At 38.3% G+C, this 21,610-nt stretch overlaps 1 protein-coding gene across 1 annotated transcript in view; it reads left to right on the top strand.

Annotated features, from left to right (window-relative positions):
• Positions 1-9,744: 9,744 nt before the first annotated feature.
• Positions 9,745-21,610, top strand: part of LOC108522809 (leucine-rich repeat-containing protein 9-like) — a gene marked incomplete at its 3' end in the record, with an annotated part of 57,265 nt that continues 45,399 nt past the window's right edge. Inside the window, 7 exon segments of the mRNA XM_017863241.1 lie at positions 9,745-9,854; positions 16,321-16,415; positions 16,727-16,807; positions 17,081-17,303; positions 19,726-19,865; positions 20,424-20,487; positions 20,780-20,850. Of these exon segments, the coding sequence (XP_017718730.1) occupies positions 16,760-16,807; positions 17,081-17,303; positions 19,726-19,865; positions 20,424-20,487; positions 20,780-20,850 (546 nt within the window).

Consider the following 21,610-nt stretch of genomic DNA (forward strand, 5'->3'; position numbering starts at 1 on the left):
TTTTTCTTACTGATTTGAGTTCATTGTAGATTCTGGATATTAGTCCTTGGTCAAATGTACATATTGTGAAGATTTTCTCCCACTCTGTGGGTTGTCTGTTTACTCTGCTGACTGTTCCTTTTGCCATGCAAAAGCCCTTTAGTTTAATTAGGTTACAGCTGTTTATCTTTGTTTTTATTACCTTTGCTTTTGGGTTCTTGGTCATGAAATCCTTTGCCCAAGCCAATGTCTAGATGTGTTTTCCAATGTTATCTTCTAGAATTTTTATAGTTTCACGTCTTAGGTTTAAGTCCTTAATCCATTTTGAGTTGGTTTTTGTACAAGGTGAAAGATGAGGACCCAGTTTAATACTCCTACATGTGGCTAGCCAATTATCCCAGCACCATGTGTTGAAAAGGGTGTCCTTTCCCCACTTTATGTTTTTGCTGGCTTTGTTGAAGATCAGTTGGCTGTAAGTATTTGGGTTTATTTATGTGTTCTCTATTCTGTTACAGAGGTTTTGCACTTGCTTTTCCTTCTTCCTGTCTGCTCTTCCCTCAGACATCATTATGGCTCATACTTAACCTCTTCCCAGTCATTACTCAAGCATCATCTCCTGATTGTGGCCTTTCCTCCTGGACATCCAATTTAAAGTTACACAAACATAGACACACTTCCTATCTTTCTCTGCTTTACTTTTGTTCTTAGCACTTATCATTATCCAGCCTGCTACATATAATGTATTATCATCTCTTCATTAGAATGTAAATTATATAAAAGCAGACATTTTTACCTGTTCTGTTTACTGCTGTATTCCTACTGCCTAGAATAGTGCTTGGCATGCATAGAAGTTCACTAAATATTTGCTAAATGAATGAAGGTACAAAAGAATGAACATGCAAATGATTATGTTCCATATTTGATAGTATACCATGTGCAATAATATACCAATAGAGGTATATTAAAGCATGTCTTTATCAGATTTGGTTTTTAGGAAACAATGATAAGCTAGTGGGAAGAGATTAGTGGCTTTTGCAAATAGTTTAAAGGCAGTTGCAAAAGATGTTGCATCCTGAACTAAGACAGTGGTGGTAAGAACAGAGAGAAGTACATGAGCTGGACTAGTTGGGAAAGGGGCTAGGAAAGTCAAAAGGTAGTAAGGGTGTGTGAGGATTGTGGGTTAATACTACTTAATGCCAGAGGTGGGCAGAAAAGTTTGGCCAGCCAAGGAGTAGAAAGAGGTACCTACAAGTGGAAGTTCAGCCCCCATGGCCATTGTAACTATCCTCACTCCTTTCCCTCTGTGTAAATGCCAGACAAACAAGAAAGAAGAGCATCTGAGAGCCACATATCACTGTAAAAATGCTTTAAGATTGTGTTTACTCTTCTACTTATTAGCTATAACTGTGAAGTGACAGGAGCTACTTAACTATTAGAAGCTGGAAATGAGAAAAACAAAATAAATCTAGACTGATGTAGAAGAACGCTCACTTTTTTTTTGACTATTTTATTAAAGAATACGCATATCAAGGTATGTATATAGCATACACATTCACGGATAAAAAATATCACATTTATGGAAAGAGAAAGCGTGAAAGGTGCCATTAGAGCCAAAAGAAGCTGGTCAGCTTCGTTGTCATAGATGCCAGCCTCCCAAACCTTACTCCTTCCTTCTGCCAGTCTTAAATCCCACCTAAAGAGTCCATGTGGAAAGCCCTGTGAATTCTGGGGCTACCTCTGGCCTAAACCGTACTACTCAAGGGCTTTTCCATACACGTTCTTCTTAGGTTGTCAGAAGCCCTAATGAGCCCTGCAATAGTTAGCAGTAGTCACCTTCCTCTATTTCACGTTTGACAGGACTACAGCCCATGCAGTAGAGTCTGAATACTGTAAAAGGGCACTGGCAAAGGGGGACCACTAAACTGCATCCAGCACTCCCTCTTCATGCACCCTGATCTTTGTCAGGAGGAGTCTCCTTTCCTTTGCTCAGAGGTGCTGTCCATAAGCTGTGCATTTCCAGACATTTTCCATTTCTACAAAGGTGCTTTCCAGGTTATCAGGGCCCTGACTTATAGAGCCTAAATTGGAATTGTTCCTCATCAATTTGATGTTTTAAAAATGCCACAGATTCTCTAGTTCTGCTTGCATCCTAATTCTGCAACCTTTCCTTATACTAAAAATCTATGGTTCCTATTATCTGATTTTTAACAACTGTTAAACAGATGCTGCAACTTATTAAATTAGAAGCAAGAATCCTACAGGGGAGTCTTTACAATATCCTGAGGTCAAAAAGTGGCAAACAGACTTATTCATTGGAAGCAGTCAAATATTTTCTGGTTGAGAGTCTGGCTCTCAAGTCAGAAGGCCTGAACTCTACTCTGCCACTATTGGCATGACCTTGTGCAAGTTACTTAGTTTCCCTGTTTGTAAAACAGGAATAATGGCAATACATACATTAAGTGTAAATAAGACAAGGCATGAAAATGTGTAGTACCACTCAAGAATCCTTTTCTCAACATTCCCTGCCTCTGCCCAATGGCTGTTTGTGGCAACTGCTGACACCCTTCTCGCTTTTTCTGACCTGCACTTCCCCCTTTTCTTGTCACTGCCCAATTCTCCAAATTCTTGGCTTTGTCCCTCAACTCGAATCTTATTTCTAGCTTTTGGTTGTCAAGTCCTGCTCTGGATCACTTGCTGTATGTATAACTTGGGGTAAAATACTTTCCCCTCCCTAACGGTACCTGTAAACATTTCCTAGGGCTGCTATAACAAATTAGTGGAAACTGGGATTTAAAACAACAGAAATTTATTTTCTCATAGTTCAGGAGGCTAGAAATTCAAAATTAAGATGTTGGCAGGCCATGCTCCCTCTGAAGGCTCTCAGGAAGAATCCTTCTTTGCCTCTTTCAACTTCTGGTGGTGACTGGCAATCCTTAGTATTTCTTGGCTTGCAGTTGCCATCAGTCCAAATCTCTGCCTCTTGTCATCACGTGACCTTCTTCCCTCTGTGGTCTGTGTCTTCACACTGCCTTCTAACAGAGACACCAATCATTGGATTTAGGGCCCACCTTAATCTAGTATCACCTCACCTTAATGGATTACATCTTTAAATACCGTGTTTCCAAATATGATAACATTCTGGAGTTCCAGGTGGATATATCTTTTGGGAAGATACTATTCAATCCAGTGTAGTACCCAATTTCCCTTTGGTAATTATCTGTCCCTTTGCTGCTCTCGCACACGGGAAGCCTAAAGGCTCCTCCCACCAGATCTTTCCTCCCGTCACCCGGCATGATAAGCATGTGTGTGACCTCACCTCAGGTGGGGTATTTGGGGAGGTGATTAGATCACGAGGCCTCAGCTTTCTGTCTGAGTACCTTTAATCTGGAAGCTAGTGATAACAGGATTGAAAAAGAAGTTTGGAATTGAAGGTCCTTCAATAAAATGAAACTCCAAGAATTGTTTATTTGTTCACTGCTGTATTTCCATAGTCTAAAATTGTAAGTGGCAAGTATTTGTTGAGTAGAAGAATAACATACTCGGAGTGGGAAACCACCCTGAATGCTGGCCCTTTAAGTCTTTAGCTGTGGACATTCCTAGCTAAAGCTCATAAATTGGCGACTGGTTTTCTGCATTCTGTGCTGCTTTAGATCTAGGGTTGGCAAACTTTCTCTAAAGGTCCACACAATAAGCATTAGGCTTTGGAGGCAATATGGTTTCTGTTATGCAACTACTTAACTCTGCCATTAAAATGTGCAAACAAATGGATGTGGCTGTGTTCCAATAAAAACTTTGTTAAAAATCAGGTGGCAGGTTAGATTTGACTTCAAGGGCCACGCAATCGCTGCTCTAGACAAATAGTGTTCTTTATGCTTCCTTTCCTATTATTCCCTATTCATCCTTCCCCACTCCTAGCCATTAGAACCTCATTAAGAATGCCACATTTTCCTGACAAAGGTGCACCTACACTGAGAATACAATTTCGCAGTTGCTGAATGGATGGGTTAGTTCTCAAGAGCTCTAGACTGAGGGCCTCCAAAAATACACAAAAAGCCCCCACTATGGCAATGCCCAGAGGAGATGTTAGGGTACCCTAGAACCCCAGATTAGTAGAGCCACCGATGTGCAACTCTGGCCTGGGAAAGCAGCAAGCAAGTGATTCCAACCATGAGAGCTACAGCATGGGCTGTGTCCAACAAAGCCACGGGGCTGGGCCATCTTTTCTCAAGTGCCCAACTCCTGCCTCCATTATTCTCAAGCCTTGAGACTTAATGTTGTTTGCCCTGTTGGGTTTTGAACTTGGGGCCTATTTCTTCATTCATATTTCTCACTTTTTGAATGGGAACATCTATTCTAGTCCGTCTTGTTACATTTTGAAAGCACATAGCTTGCTTGATTTAACAGGTTCACAACTGGAGAGAAATTTGTCTCAGGATGAAATATACCTTGAGTCTCACCGATATCTGATTTAGATACTTAAATGAGTCTCTGGACTTTAGATTTAAATTGATGCTGGAGTGAGTTAAGACTCTGGGGGTTTGGGGGATGGAATGAATGTATTTTGCATGTAAGAAGGACATAAATTTTGGAGGGTCGGGGTGGAATGCTATGGGCTGAATATTTGTGTCTTCCCCAAATTCATATGTTGCAATACTAACCCCCCAGGTGATTAGAAGGTGGGGTGTTTGGGGAGGCGATTAGATCATGAGGGGGCAGAACCTTCCACAGGGATTAGTGCCCTCATAAAAGAGGCCCAAAGGAGCACATTTACCCTTTCTCCTAGGTGAAAACATAGAAAGAAGTCAGCAGTCTGCAACTCAGGAGAGGGCCCTCACAAGAATCTGTGACCATGTTGGCACTCTGATTTTGGACTTCCCAGCCTCCAGAAGTGTGAGAAAATGTCTGTTGTTTATAAGATACCCAGTCTATGATATTTTGTTATAGCAACTTAAATGGAATAAAACAGACTCCTTCTCAACTCCCAAATGCTCCTTTAAGATGATTATTGTTTTGTTTGTTTGTTTTTTAGAAACAGGGTATTGCTTTGTTGCTCAGACTGAAGTGCAATGGCATAATCACAGCTCACTGTAACCTCAAACTCCTGGGCTCAAGTGATCCACCTGCCTCAGCCTTCCTGAGTAGCTGGGACCACAGGCATGTGCAAACATACCTGGCTCATTTTTGTATTTCATTTTGTTAGAGATAGGATGTCACTACGTTGCCCAGGCTTACAATGATCATTATTAACTGTATAATGCTCCTAGTCCCTTCCCAAGATGCCAATATGTTGTTAAACTGTTTGATTCCCTCACAGGATAGTGCATTTATTACTTAAACCAAACTTCATCTATCTCAACTGTTGCCTGTCTTAAAAACGTATTCTTCCTCTATAAGTTACACTTTATTTCTAATTATGGCCTTCATTTTTTTTTTTTATTTGAAGAAGCACTTGTTCAAACTTTTCCATATTTGTAATGACCTGTTTGCTGCTCATCATCCACAGGTCAACTGTCAGACAGAATATACTAACCTGGATGCATATTTCTTTTGCTACATTTCCTAATGACAACCGACTAATCCATCTATCTCATCATATCGATTCACTAATTCCTTCCCCTAAAACAAAGCACTGCACAGAAAACAGAAAATACAGCCTCCACATATATTGCTCCCATGAATCAAAAGGCAAACTCTTTGATCTGTACAGGGAAGATCTCTGAGACAGCTTCCAATGTGTCAGGGAGCAGAGCAAAGCATTCAGTGACTGACAATGGACACTAAGGAAACACAATACAAGTTAGATGCAGAACTCCTCCAACAGGTGACTTTGGCTCAAGGGCTCCCCACCAACCTGGCAGAACATTTCTTTGAACTGTACCATAGTCTGAGGTTCTCTCTATCTAATCCTTCCTTCCTTCTCTCCTTCCTCAGGTATCAGATTTGCACTGTGGTCTGAAGACTTCCTATCTTCTGCTCCTTTGCCCACTATATCTTTTGCAAGTCTAATCTTATCTACTTCTCAGGAGACCCTAACTAATGATTTGACAACCTTTCAACATACACACCATTCTTGCATGCCAAAAAACAAAAAACAAAACAAAACAAAACAAAACAAAACAAAACAAAACACCCTGAAGACTACTTTCTAGAGCCATCTAAAGGTAATCAGTCCTGTGGCATTCTGCTTCCACTTATTCCCTCCATTTAGCTCTACCCTTCACCTCCAGCAACAGAGACAGAGAGCTAGAGTACACAGTGGAAAATGTGCTATATTCCTACTGGCATCCCAGCTAGCTCTCATAGCTGACAATAGGAATCTATGAACTAGATGAATATATAGAAACATGGATAGACCTTAAAACAGCATGGAATAAAAAAGGATCAGAAAAAAATCTATAGCGTGATACCACTTATGAAAATTAAAAATAGACACACAAATAACACTGCCTGTTTTTCAAAGATAAATACATAACTAGAAGTATGTAAGAAACATTAAATATGGTTGGGATAAGGGTGGGGGCTGGATAAAAAAAACTGGAGAAAAAATAAGAGAACGCTCTTGTATAGACCGGTGATGATGATGTGCTTCAACCTGAGAAATATAATCAACGTTATAAGCCTGAGGTCTAAAGGAGAGAAAGTAAAAGAGGAAGAGAGGAAAGACTGCTCTGACACAAAGAACCGGTGAGCTCTCTAAGGAATTAAGACTACCAACCTCGCTTAAATTTATTATCCTCAATTTGTTGCCTTAGAACTAAATAAAAATGTATCTGAAACAGCCAAAATGCCTTCTTAAAATTCCATTCTGGTTGCCTTTTAAGAAAACCTTGTCCATTAATTATATATCAGCAAATCAGGGACAAAGACTATTTAGCATTTTTAGATAGACCCAATAGAAATAGCGTTCTGTTGGTCTAATTAAAGCTTTACTTCAGAACAACCCCTAACTTTTAATTGGATCTTAATACATATTCGCTGCTAGGCATCAATAACAACAGGGGCTCTGTTGATGACTTTATAAGCACCACATAATTATTTCTTCCAGTGCCAAAGTAAACCCTAAGTAGTGCTGCATTTGTGATTTTTATGATATATCAAATTTGAATGTGAAACAGTAAAATTTTACAGATAAAATCATTAGCTGGAAAGGACTCATTCACATAAGGATCAAATGTCTACACAAATATAAAAATTGAATTAGCATTTAAAACCTCCAGACTTGGTTCTCTGGAAGTAAAGGCACTATTAAAAGGGAGAATTGAAATTAGATTTCTCCATAGTTCTCTACCAATAAGGATAGGGCTGTTTTGAAAAACAAATTTAACAATCTATTTAAAAGGTTATAATTAACAAATAACTACGTAATTCAAGATTTTCTTATTTGGGTCTGCAAAGTCACCTCTATTTCGTTAAAATAAGTGATTCTTTAATTCAGGATATGATATAGTAAATTTGCTATAACTAGTGGTATAATATCTCTTTCCAATTGTTTTTAGCTTCAATATGCCTTTACCATAAATAAACAGATTTAAATTAATATGGTTTGGCCTTTGTCTGGGAGTATGATCAGAGGTGAATGAAATGAAGTCTTATTTCAATCAGATGATTACTTAATTTGCTTGACTCTTTAGTAGTTTCAATTTCCATCGTTTTTTGTTCAGACATAAAACCTTATAATAAAACTACTTTAAAGTGAGAAAAGGAGATTAACAAAATGATCACTCTTTTGCATTGCTTCTATGGCTTTTAACTGTAAGCATCTTTTGCTTCAAATAACATTTTGAATATGTGAACAACAGGCGATTCTTTTAAGACTTACCCTGTGGACAAAGGCTTTCTTTTGGCAAGTCACCAATGGTTATTAAGTCTACAGTTATACAAGAACTCAGACTCAATTGCTGACCGGCCAAATCCTTGAACTTTACCTAGAATAATAACAATCTTAAAATTACTTGTTTATATCATGTAAAGAAAACTGTTAGCTCTCTCCTAGTCTTTTACTGGTCAGGAAAATCCCAGTAGATTTCTAAAAATATTCTTTGATAATGTCTATACTTTCATCCAAGAGCTGGACCCCTCGAAATAAGAAACAGTGTAGATAATACACTCAACTGGTTTCAGATCAAATTTCTATGTCTAAAATTGTAGAAATCTCAACTATTATGTTATAATTTGTCATTATGAAGAAAATTCTCCCAAAGCAGGTCACCTTATTCAACTACATTTCAGAGAAGATAACAGTAAAAGTAAAAACTATGAATCTGACTTTTCTGGCATTAGTCGAAACCCCTAAGTCACAAATAATTTTAATTAGCTTATTTCTAATTATCTATTAATGACAGAAACAATTTTCTGTGAAATAAGAATGTAGAGGGAAAAGCAGTTAATTTTTTTATGTTTAAGTATCTTTACGAACGGTCTATGTTACAGATAAAGTTAACTGAATAAGGGTAAATATGCTGAAATTGTTGACAATTGTTAAATGAGAGTATTTCTAAAATCTGAACTTTTTCTTGGGAAAGCAGTTCAGAATTATAGTCTATTTAATGAGGTGGCCATCTGGTGACAGAAAAGAGCACTACAGACAACATTTTGCATTAACTGAACATCACAACTATTCTACACAAGCCGACGGAACCACATAAAAGAGAGCAACACTGTCCAAAAGAAACATAACTCAAGTCATACATGCAACTTAAAATTTTTCTAACAGCCTCATTTTCAAAATAGAAACAATAATTTTAACAATATTTTTTATTTAACCCAAGGTATCAAAAATATTTCAACATATAATCAATATGAAGATTAACAACGAAAGTTTTTTTTCATACTAAGCCTTCAAAATACAATGCGTACCTTACAGTACATGTCAATTTGAACTAGCCACATTTCAAGCAATCGTGGGCCCCGCGAGTCTGTGGTTAGCGGCTTACCCTACTGGACAGCGCAGATCTAGAGAACCACATGAGACCTGCGGTTGCTTTGGTTTGCCTTTTACTAAGTTCATTTCTCAGCCTCTCTGCCTACTCTGAAAAGTCTCCCCTTTCCCGCCTTTTAATTCTACTTTATTTTGTAAACAACTGTTGTCTCCTGAACATTTTGGAATGCTTAAAAGGCACTCAAAAGCCTGTCCGAGAAAGACTAGAAGACCCTTGGAAGGTCCCTCTCTTCTCCGGACCGCACTGGGCGTTCGTTTGCCGGCGCCGTCCTTCCACTCGGCTCGCCAGGCGCACAGCGGCTTCCGGCTGCGGTCAGCCACCTTTGGCCGCGGGAAGGATGCCGCGCTGGGGATCGGGGCTCGTCTCGGCTGTCACGCCACCTTGTGACATCACAGCGCCACGACTTCGGGGCTCAAGGTCAGAGAGGCTCCGGGTTTCCAGGACCCGAGAGCCAAAGATATTCAGTGAGAGAGGGCGAGACTGGAGGAAGCAAGGAATAGGTCTGCGCCACCTTGCCCATAACGCGTTGCTTTCAGTCACGTTCCGCGAACTGGCGAAAGCACGCGAAAAGATAAGCGCAGTTACAGAGAAGCCTGCGACGGAGAGGCTCCCGCTGTTCCCCCCACTTCCCCGGAGCCCCAGCGGGGGGTCTTCCGGTTGGACCCCTGCTTCTGCTGATTGGTTGGAGGCCGCCACCACGTGATGCAGACCCCTGTCGGCCTCCGCTTTCCCCGCCCCTTTTATCCCCCTCCCCACCCGGAGGTCGCCGGAGGTGGAGAGCCGGTTACCGAGGCAACCGCCACAGGCAGTCTGTACACACCAGGCCTGGGGCGGGAGAGGGTTTCCTGCCTGCTGCTGCAAGACAGGGATTGGGAAGTCAGAGTGGACTCTGACTTGAATCGGATTGCCCTGGAATCCATCCTCTCTCTTGATAAGGTCAGAATCCCTCACCTGGTGGCCTTCGGGCGTACATCACCTGTAAGCAGGGCCCTGGGAGTCTTTGATCCCTTCTTTTTCCTTCCAAGCCATACCAAGAGGAAGACGCCAGTGAAGCAAAGTTGAGGTCAAGGGAACTCCGTAATGGTGCAATGGTGATGATAGTGGTGAAAGACAGTGAGGTGGCTTTATTGAGGCAGTCAGGGTACCAGAACAAAGTTCAAGAGAAGGAAAGGGAGGGTGGCCTACAGCCAGCTATGCAGCCTTTACTGCACCAGTTAAGGTTCTGGGCTGGGAGAACCAAATGCTCCCTGACCAAACCTGACACTGCTCATCTAGAGAGTGTAGGGGGTTTATTTGGACCATCAGTGATAACTGATGGATTCTGATCCTTTTATACCCAAACGAGGAAATAATTTGACCCATACAGGACTTCTACTGGGCAGAAAAAAAAAATGAGTTTTCTCAGAATAACACCCTAACCAACTTTCATGGCAGACAGAAACATGGTCCTTTATACTCTATCATTGTACTCTGGTCATGGAGAGCATTTGTCTTTAAATTATACCATATGCCTGTGGCATGACAATTAACCCATTAAACAATTTTTTTTTTTAACACCTAGCATGTGCCAGGCAGTGAAGTTGTGATAGGTTCATAGTTTCTGCCCTCAGTGAACATGTAACCTAGTAGGGAAGAAAGGCCCGTAAACACGCTTTACAGTGTGACAAGTGCTATACATAGAGTATGTGCAAGCCTTAACCAGAATCACAAGAAAGAGAATGCTTATAATACTACCGGAGAGAATGGAAGTCTTCAGAGAGAAGAGTGTTGATTTAAATATTTAGGGAAGTATGGAGTATGCCATACAGCCAAGGGAAAAGGACATTTTAGGGAGAGGAAACAGTCCATGCCAAAGTACAGAAACATCCCATTCAGTTCCAGAGAACGATAGTTGTGGCCTGAACCTAGGGTCCTCTGTGGAGGTTGTGGTTGATGAGCATGTGAGGTAGGCAGGAGTCAGAGCATGGAAACCATGAATAGCTTCCAAAGGGGTAAAGCATGAGCAGATTTACCTTTCAGGAGGCTGTCACAGTAGTGCAGAGGATGGACTTGAGGGAAGACAGACTACAGGGAGGACATCCAGTTAAGGTGAGGTGATAAGGGCCTGAACCAAGGCAGAAGCAATTCGAATGAGGAGAAGGAAAAAAATGTGGTCAGACTTTTAAGAGGTATGTGCAGAAGGATTTAATGAGTGAATGAACCTAGCGGGATAGAGTCAAAGATTGGTTGAGGATAATAGCTCAACCGATAGAAGAATGGTGGTGTTATTTTTCAAGAGAAGGCATACATTAGGAGAAGGAGGCTGGTTGGAAAATATGAGTTCAGTTTTGAACACAGTAACACACTGAATTTGAGATGCCTTTGGCACATTCAGATGGAGCTTTTTCATGTGGGCAGCTGGATTTTTTCTTTTTTTTTGCACAGAAAAGAAGGATTTTTCACCATGAAGAAAATAATTGGTTTGAAAAGCACAAAGTAGGCGGGGTGCAGTGGCTCACACCTGTGATCCCAGCACTTTGGGAAGCTGAGGTGGGTGGATCACAAAGTCAGGAGTTCGAGATTAGCCTGGCCAATATGGTGAAACCCCATCTCTACTAAAAATACAAAAATTAACCAGGCGTGGTGGCGCGCGCCTGTGGTCCCAGCTACTTGGGAGGCTGAGGCAGAAGAATCACTTGAACTTGGGAGGCAGAGATTGGATTGAGCCAAGATTGTGCCACTGCACTCCAGCCTGGGCGACAAAGTGAGACTCCGTCTCAAAAAAAAAAAAAAAAAAAAAGAGGGAAAAAGAAAAGCACAAAGTAGCTTTGAAATAACAAGTAGAGAGAAGCCAAGGAGAAAAGTTGAATCAAAGAAGAAAACTTAAAGGAGAGAGTCATCAGCATTGTCAGATGCCATGTCAGGGTCAAGTTGAGAACTGAAACATGTCCACTGTCTTTGGCAATTAGAAGGTTATTGCTGACCTTGGTAAAAACATGCTGTAGTGTCTTGAGGTGTCCTCAGTCCAGACGGCAGTGAATACAGGACGGAATGCAGGTAGTGACGTGTTGCTAATGATTATCTAAAAGGTTTACCATAAAGGTATCTAAAAACAGCTATTTATAGAAGAACATAGGAGAGATTTTTAATATAGGAAAGACCTAATATTTATATACAGAAATAAAAGAGATCCTTGAGAAGGAAATTTGGGAATAAATGAAAGAGGAAAATTTGACAGCAGTATTCTGAAAGAGACAGATAAGGACAGGATCAATACATAGGAAAAGGGATTTGTTTTGGACAAAAGGAAGAACACCTACTAAGATGAGTCAGAAGGGAAAGAAAAATACATGTTTGAGGGGAAGGAAATAAGAAACACACATTTGATGGCACCACTGTTCTCTATGAAAATGGGGTCAAGATCATCTATTGAGACAGAGAGAAAGACCTTGAAAAGAGTGGTGTAAGTTTAGAATAGTAATGTCATGAATCTCGAGTCTCTAGTCCCACTCTCCTAGGAGAGGAAAATATAAAACACTTGTTGCTGAAGATCTAACTGAAGTTAGAGGTCATACATTTGTAGTGACTTTAACTCCATGCTGGTTAGGTGAAATTTTCCAGCAGCAATCCAAAGTGGAAAGACTAATCCAAGATATGCAGTTTGAGGTGTAAAAGCTATAGAAGTTCCTGGTGGCTTCTGGTTTTGTGGGGGAACTAGAGAAGACCTTTAGCCTCTTAAATGGGCCGGCCCTGAAAGAGCTTCAAAGAGCAGGAGAGTGGTTACAAGCTGGTCAACAGGACATTCACCTCTTGATGAATTCAGTAACTTCATCTGGAACCCTTGAGTCCATTTGTGACTGGAGAAAGCATACAAGACTTGTAAGTACCAGGAAGGTCTAGCATCTTTGCAATTCAGAAATAGTTATGCAACTTATATAATTTGGGGTTTTATAATTAAATTGTATTTTTCTAATTAGCTGTTGAATTAGAATAAGATTTTCTGCTAAATAAGGGCATTGATGAAGAGAAAATAAGTTGAAGTGAGAGGTAAGATTTGTATCCCAAATGGGCATATGTTTCTTCCAAGGAAAAGTAATCTCCTTAAATAAATGGAGAGGTATACCTTGTTCTTGAGGATTACTCAAAACTGTAATATGGAAGTTCTCCCTAAATTAATCTTTACAATGCAACCTCAATCAAAATCCCAATTGAATTTTTTAAAACTAAATACAAAATAATCATAAATTTTATTTGGAAAAAAATATGGAAGAATATCCAGGAAACTGCCAAAAAAGAACATGAGGTGGGAATTTTCAATATAAATCACAGTAATTAAAACAGATATGGCAGGGTGTAGTGGTTCACACCTCCCAGCACTTTAGGAAGCCAAGGTGGGCAGATCACGAGGTCAGGAGATAGAGGCCATCCTGGCTAACACTGAAACACCGTCTCTACTAAAAATACAAAAAAAAATTAGCTGGGCGTGGTGGTGGGCACCTATAGTCCCAGCTACTCGGGAGGCTGAGGCAGGAGAATGGCGTGAACCTGGAGGTGAGGCTAACAGTGAACCGTGATCGCGCCACTGCACTCCAGTCTGGGCGACCGAGCAAGACTCCGTCTTAAAAAACAAACAAACAAACAAAAACAGATACTGGTGCAGGAATAGACAGAGCTAAGGAAAAACACAGATTAGAAAGTCCAAAATTAGGTCCCAGTGTATGTGATCATTTCGAATATAACAGCATGATTTAATTCCTTCTACAATAGATATCTTGGACAAAGGCAAGATAAATTAGAACACCATTTGGTGAATTTGGAGCGTTGAAGGGAAGACTTTGTCCTTTGTGCCGTGGTGGGCAGCTAGGCTATCCTTTGGTAATCACCGACTTTAATCCAGTATATAAGGGTTTCTCTTCCCATGAGTAGAGGTGCTGCAAAACACTTTTTTAACTTGGTGCACCATTCAGATAAATCTGGAGAGGTAAGACTGTGGCCTGCATCTATGTGTGGGCCTTTGATGGAGCTTCCAAATTTTTTCAGGTTGCTTTCTTGACTGGCTTCTCTCACAGCCTATGCTGTAATATCCTGAGGTTGTCCAAGAATGGAATAAAGACACAATTGCCAATAGGAAGCAGGGAAGGAATGCACAGCATTTCCTTCAATATAGACCCATCCTCTGACCACTGTCACCACTGCCACTACCACCACCCTACTCCAATCACCATCCTCTCCCACTTATATTATTACAACTGCCCATTAACTAGTCTCCCTGCTTTTGCTCCAAACCCTACAGTCTATTTTAAACATAGTAGCCAGAGTGATCTTTTTAATACTTATGACAGTTCATGTTACTCTTCCACTCAAAATCCTCATATAGCTTTTCATCTTACTATAATAAAATCCAAAATCCTCATAAAGGTCTACAAGATAGCACATGATTTGACCCTGAAATACCTCTTTGACCTCACATCCTACCATTATTTATTTCTCTCAATGTACTCCAGACACATAATTTTCCTTGCTATTCTGCAAATATGCAACGTATACTCTTACTGCCCCTCGCCCCAGCTTTTTTTTTTTTTTTTTTTTTGAGGCGTAGTCTCGCTCTGTCGCCCAGGCTGGAGTGCAGTGGCCAGATCTCAGCTCACTGCAAGCTCCGCCTCCCGGGTTTACGCCATTCTCCTGCCTCAGCCTCCCAGAGTAGCTGGGACTACAGGCGCCCGCCACCTCGCCCGGCTAGTTTTGTATTTTAGTAGAGACGGGGTTTCACCGTGTTAGCCAGGATGGTCTCGATCTCCTGACCTCGTGATCCGCCCGTCTCGGCCTCCCAAAGTGCTGGGATTACAGGCTTGAGCCACCGCGCCCGGCCGCTTTTTTTTTTTTTTCATTTGCTGTTTCCTTCACCTGTATGCATTTTCTCTACATTCCCGCATGGCTCACACTCACACTCCCTTATATCCTTCATTTCTTTGACCAGTTTCCACATTATCATCGGATAAGGTCTTGATCTTCTCTTTCCTCCCACCCTGTCATTCTCTGTCTGGGGTTCTGTCTTATGCCTTCAATATGAATATTAACAATGAGTGAATGAATGAACAGAGTCCAATGTATTAGGATAATTTACTGACTGTGTTTTTCTTTGTGGTGCTAGCTGGGGTCCCGTCCCTCCTTCTTGACTCAGTGTCTTAGTCCATTTTGCGCTGCTATAATAAAATACCTGAAACTGGGCAATTTAAAAACAACACAAATTTATTTCTCACAATTCTAGAGGCTAGAAAGTCCAATATCAAGGCATTAGCATCTGGTGTCTGCTTCCAAGATGATGTCTTGAAGTCTGCCTCTTCTGGAGGGAAGGAACAGTATGTACTCACATGGCCAAGTCAGAAGGGCAAAAAAAGGATGAACTTTCTCCATCAAGCCCTTTAAATACATACATACAGAAATCACACACATCTTAGGTATCTAACTTTATTTTCAAATTGAACATAACCAGCACCTAGATCAAAAAATACATCATTATGAGCACTCTAGAAGCCCCTCTTTTGCCTCCTCTTAGTTGCTCTTCCCTGAAAGGTAGCCAATATCCTAACTTCTAATACTATAGTTTGTTTTAAAATCTTACATGAATTGAGTCATACAGTATTACTCATTGCGTGTCTCTTCTTTTGTTCAGCATTTGTTTACGTGAAACTCACTCGTTGCAAATAACAATAGTTGTTTTTTTCTCTTTCCACTTTTAGGTAGAAACTCCAAAGAAATTTGTAGCTATGACCTGTATGACAGAATGTTCAGAGAAGCACTATTTAACCCCCAACTGGAAACAGTCCAAATGTGTACCCACAGTAGAAATAATAAATAAATGTCTATACACTCAAACTAGGCAATTCTAAACATGCTTTTTAAAAAGTATCATTTTTTCTTTTCCATTTTTGCCTGGATCTATCCCCATCCAGCTTTACATTTATATTCTAGCCACAACAACTTTCACCTGCATCTAAGGAAACTCATATTAACAACTTAGTATATATCTTTCCATATTTTCTCCTGACAATAATTATACACATACATGCATTTACATATATACACACATGCCTATGGGGGAGTTGCTATTGTAAAGAAAGGGGTTATACTGTATACCATTTTCTACATCTGTCCTTGTCAGGTCATTATATTAAAAGCAGGATTCTTATATTTTTTAGATAGTATATATCTGGAATAATACTCAGAAAATATTACAAATTATGAAAGTTGGATTAAGTTTTATTGAAGCTACTTGAGTATTAATTGGTTCATATTCTCTGGAATGAAGGAGAAGTTGGAGTATTTATTTAAACATTTATTACTATGCCAAATATGTTGCTAAGCCCTAAGGATTCTTTTCTTTGCAGTCTAAGTATATTTAGAGAACTGTGTTCACTTTTAGACACGCAGTGTAATACAAAGGACAACCAGAGCCTGTTCAAATGAGAGAAACATGAGTATATAGTGAGAGAACTAACAACTTCAACTGTGAGTAAGGTAAGAGTGTAGATGAGAGATGACCATTTTCTTCAAGTATTGAAGGCTCATCTTGTGGAAAAATATTTATACCAAGGAGGTATACTGACAACAAAAGGGAAGGAATTATGGAAAGAGAGATTTAAAATTAAAATAAAAAATAACATCCTAACAGAAAACCCCCTCAGAGTTTATACAGATACTTGGTAATGTACTATATGAAGATTTCAAACTACAGTTGGGTGGTTCAACCTTAGTAGCTTTAAGGTCTATTTCAACTTTGAATGACAATGACTTTAATATTTATTTCATTTTTTCATTTTCCTTAACAGTTATAATGTTATGATCACTATTTTTAATGGAAGATGATTGAAAGTGAAAACCTAAACCAAGAAGAAATAATTAAAGAACTGGTGAGTCAAAGTCAAATTTCTTTTTATAATATTTGCAGTAATATAAAATGGAAAGCTTTTATGCTCCTTTCTAGAGCTGGAAGGGTTACTTAGTGATTTCCTCTACCTAGTGACTTTTGGAAGCAGAGAATAATCATATATGTGATATAACTTTCTCTCGTGAGATTACAAAAATGGCATCAGTGCAATTGACAATTTATAATTTCTAATGGTAAAAGTAATCTTTTGATTATTTAAAATAGGTAATGACCAAATTTCTTTCCTTTAAAACAGTGTTTGTGCAATGGCTTATCTTATGAGATGGTTGGACAAGAAGGATCAGATACATCAAAGTTGGAGATGTTTTTCTTAGGGTATCCTCGTATAGTCGGATTATCATTATTTCCTAATTTAACGAGTCTTACCATTGTTGCTCAAGATATAAAAGAAATTTCAGGGTTAGAGCCTTGTTTACAACTTAAAGAACTCTGGATTGCTGAGTGCTGCATAGAGGTAAGTGTAAACACAAAACCTTACACGGAATATTTTATTCTGAATTCTTTGGCTTTAGAAAAATAATTCATTGAAATATATGCATAAGGCATGGGTTAAGACAGATAAATGAGCAAAGGATAGAAATTGATTTGTACAAAGGAAAAAATAAAAACAAGGAATTAAAACATAAACATATTCTACTTTTTAGTAATCAAAGCAAATCAAATCAAAACAGCATGTTACTGGTACAAAACAGACACATAGGCCAATGGAACAGAATAAAGAACCCAGAGATAAGACCACACACCTAAAACTATCTGATCTTTGACAAAGATGACAAAAACAAGCAATGGGGAAAGGATCATCTATTCAATATATGGTGCTGGGATAACTGGATAGCCATATACAGAAGATTGAAACTGTACCTCTTCCTTATACCATATACAAAATTAAACTCAAGATGTATTAAGGACTTAAATGTAAAACCCAATATAAAAATGCTGGAACACCACCTAGGCAATATCATTCTGGACATAAGAACAGGCAAAGATTTCATGATGATGACACCAAAAGCAATTGCAACAAAAGCAAAAATGGACAAATGGGATCTAATTAAACTAAAGAGCTTCTGCAGAGCAAAAGAAACTATCAATCGAGTGAACAGACAATCTACAGAATGGGAGAAAATTTTTGCAAACTGTGCATCTGACAAAGGTCTAATACCCAGCCTTTACGAGGAACCTAAACAAATTTACAAGAAAAAAACAACCCCATTAAAAAGTGGGCAAAGGACATGAACAGACACTTTGCAAAAGAAGACATACATGTGGCTAACAAGCATAAGAAAAAAAGTTTAAAATAACTGATCATTAGAGAAATGCAAATCAAAATCACGGTGAGATACTATCTCACACTAAGACAGAATGGCTATTATTAAAAAGTCAAAAAAATAACAGATGCTGGCAAGGTTGTGGAGAAAAAGGAATGCTTATACACTCTTAGTAGAAGTGTAAATTAGTTCAACCATTGTGGAAAACAGTGTGATGATTCTTCAAAGACCTAAAAACAGAAATACCATTCAACCCAGCAATTCCATTACTGGATATATAACCAAAGTAATATAAACAATTCTGTCATAAACACAAATGCACGTGTATGTTCATTACAGCAGTGTTTACTAGCAAAGACATGGAATCAACCTAAATGCCCATCAGTAGTAGACTGGATAAAGAAACTGTGGTACGTTTACACCATGGAATACCATGCAGCCATAAAAAAGAACAAGGTAATATCTTTTGTAGGAACATGGATGGAGCTGGAGGCCATTGTCCTTAGCAAACTAACACAGGAACAGAAAACCAAATACCACCTGTTCTCACTTAGAAGTGGGAGCTAAATGATGATAACGTATGGACACATAGAGGGGAACAACAGACTCTGGGGCCTACTGAAGGTGAAGGGTGGGAGAAGGATCAGGAAAAATAACTAACGGGTAGTATGCTTAATACCTGGGTGACAAAGTAATCTGTACAACAAACCCCCATGACAGAAATTTACCTAAATAACAAACCTGCATATGCACCCTGAACTTAAAATAAAAGTTCAATAAATAAATAAATTGATTTGTGCAAAGGAAAAGCAGAAATAAGGAATTAAAACATAAACATATTCTACTTTTTAGTAATCAAATCAAATCATAGCCAGTATTACTTAGTAATAAAATTGGTCCACTTAGACACTATTGGTTGTGTTGAAATTATAACATCTATTTTGAAAAGAAATATTGCAAAACATCAAGAGCCATCACGGAAATGTACGGGGCATACGTTTTGACTTAGAAGTCCCTACTCTAAGATTTTATCCTAGAAAAGTGACTCAATAGCAGAAAACAATCATATGCATGAAGCTACTTGTTGCAGCATTATTTATAACTAAAAATTTGAAACATAAATACGCCATACATCAGGTAATTTTTCAGAAAATTATAAACTTAATGAAATATTCCATAATTATTAAATATAATTTGAAGGATTATGAAAACATTTTAGTCTTAATTTAAAAAGAGTCCCACAAAATTGTATGTGCATTAGGATTATAATGTGCTTACATGGTTGTAATCATAACCATATAATCATAATCATTTCTATATGGTTATAATAATAACCATATAGAAATATATGATTATATACGATAAATATAATCATAATCCATATATAACTGATATATGAGTTGATTAAATTTAAAGAAGAACATGCAAATTGAAAATAGTGATTTAAGTGGAAAACATGGAATATATTTTTTCTTTGAAAACCAGTTCATATTTGCGGATATTGATTTTGCAAATTAAAATATGATATTTAAAGAAATATACTTGAACCTACTTTATTGGAAGGATTAATAGCAAAAATTAAATAAACAACTATTCGTCTCCTTTTCTTTTACAGAAAATGAAGGTCTTCAGGAATGTAGAAATTTGGAAAAACTATATTTATATTTTAATAAAATTTCCAAAATAGAAAATTTAGAGAAATTAATCAAATTGAAGATTCTCTGGCTGAACCACAATACAATTAAAAATATTGAGGTAAGATAATAATTTCAATTATCTATATGTAAAACCAGTTACTACTGTAGAGTTTAAACCGCAATGTTCAAGATCATATTGTGGTTAAAGGCCAAACTATTCATGACTAGTACAATTATTGTTGTCAAAAAGAACTAACATGTATATAGCATTTTATAAGGTACGGAGGATATTGTATACATTACTTTCTTTACTCTTTACAAGCCTAAAAGGTAAGGCATTGTTACTCTTTCTTCGAAGGTTAAAAAAAAAAAGAGGTTTAGAGAAGTTACATAATTTGCCTAAGATTATAAATATACTCTGGGTGATGTATTCTTTTCCTCCTACTCCTCCTTTTTTCTTCTCTACTCCGCTTCCTGTTCCCTCCTCCAATAATTCTAAGTTCCAGTATAGAGAACAAAGGTGGGTTCTTGGAGGCACTCATTTCCTTCTGTGCTTGTGATGCACAAAGTACCCTGTGCTCAGAGCACCTGGAGAACTAACCAGATTAATCAGAGATGATTTGTAAATGTTAATTTTAATTATTTGTTCTAAATTGTATGTTGTCTAAATTTTTAGGGTTTGCAAACTTTGAAGAATTTAAAAGATCTCAACCTTGCTGGAAATCTAATAAATAGCATTGGTATGTACTATTTCATTTGGAATCTGAGATAATGCTATAATCATTTTTTATCAATATAAAAAGTATATGCTTAGATTTTTTTTTCTTTTAGGCTTTTTTCTGTGATATATTTGCAAAGCATATTGAAACCTGTGAAAATATTACTCATTAATCAGTGATTACTAATTATACAATGGTACCATCAGTCTGTTTATATGCAAGAAATGATAGCTACATACAACTCAGAAGTATGACAGAACATAAACAGAAGGTAAAATAATAAATTTAATTCTTTTCATCTTATTTTTTAAAGGTCGATGTCTTGACTCCAATGAACAACTGGAAAGATTAAACCTTTCTGGTAACCAAGTATGTTCTTTCAAGGTATGTTTAAGTGGAATAATTTTTACTTATCATCCTGAATCACGAACCATTGTGTTGCAGAAACTGTACTAAAATGTCCCCCATTAAGGAATATGTTCATTATTTGGGCTGATGCTCCAGGAAATTTGAAAGTCATCTGACCACATTGGCCTTAATGATCTGACACTATTGAAACCAAAGAAATAACTATTTACCTGGCTCTTAGGATACCATTTTCTGTTAGTTTTCTTCTAATCTTTCTGGCCACATCTCTTCAGTTTCTGTTCTTTCATCCTCTCCTAGCATGTAAGATATGGACTTCCCTTGGTCAGTACTGACATCTTTTCTCATTTCTGTCTGCATTTATTCTCTAAATAGTCTCACCATGCCTTAAGACTTTAAATACACTTTGTCTACTGATTACTCTAAACTAGTACCTTTACTTTCCTTGACAGCTCTCCAAAACTGTACACATATCTTAATGCAAACTAATTTTTCCTCTACCAGACCTTCTCCTGCAGTCTTCCTCACCTCTCTAAATGGAGTCTCCATTCTTCCAGTAACTTAAGCCAAAATCTTTATAGTCATTTTTGACTCTTCTTATTCCTTCATACCCTCATCCAATCCATCAGCAAGTACAATCGGGTGCACCTTCAGAATATGTCCAGAGTCTGATCACTTCTTACCATCTGCATCACTACCAGGCTGATTCAAGACACTATGATCTCTAACCTGCATTAATGAAAAAAACCTTCCTAACAATTTTCCTGTTTGTCCTTTC

Source organism: Rhinopithecus bieti, unplaced genomic scaffold (assembly GCF_001698545.2).
Source record: "Rhinopithecus bieti isolate Rb0 unplaced genomic scaffold, ASM169854v2 scaffold_68811, whole genome shotgun sequence".
In the NCBI taxonomy this organism is placed as follows: Eukaryota; Metazoa; Chordata; class Mammalia; order Primates; family Cercopithecidae; genus Rhinopithecus; species Rhinopithecus bieti.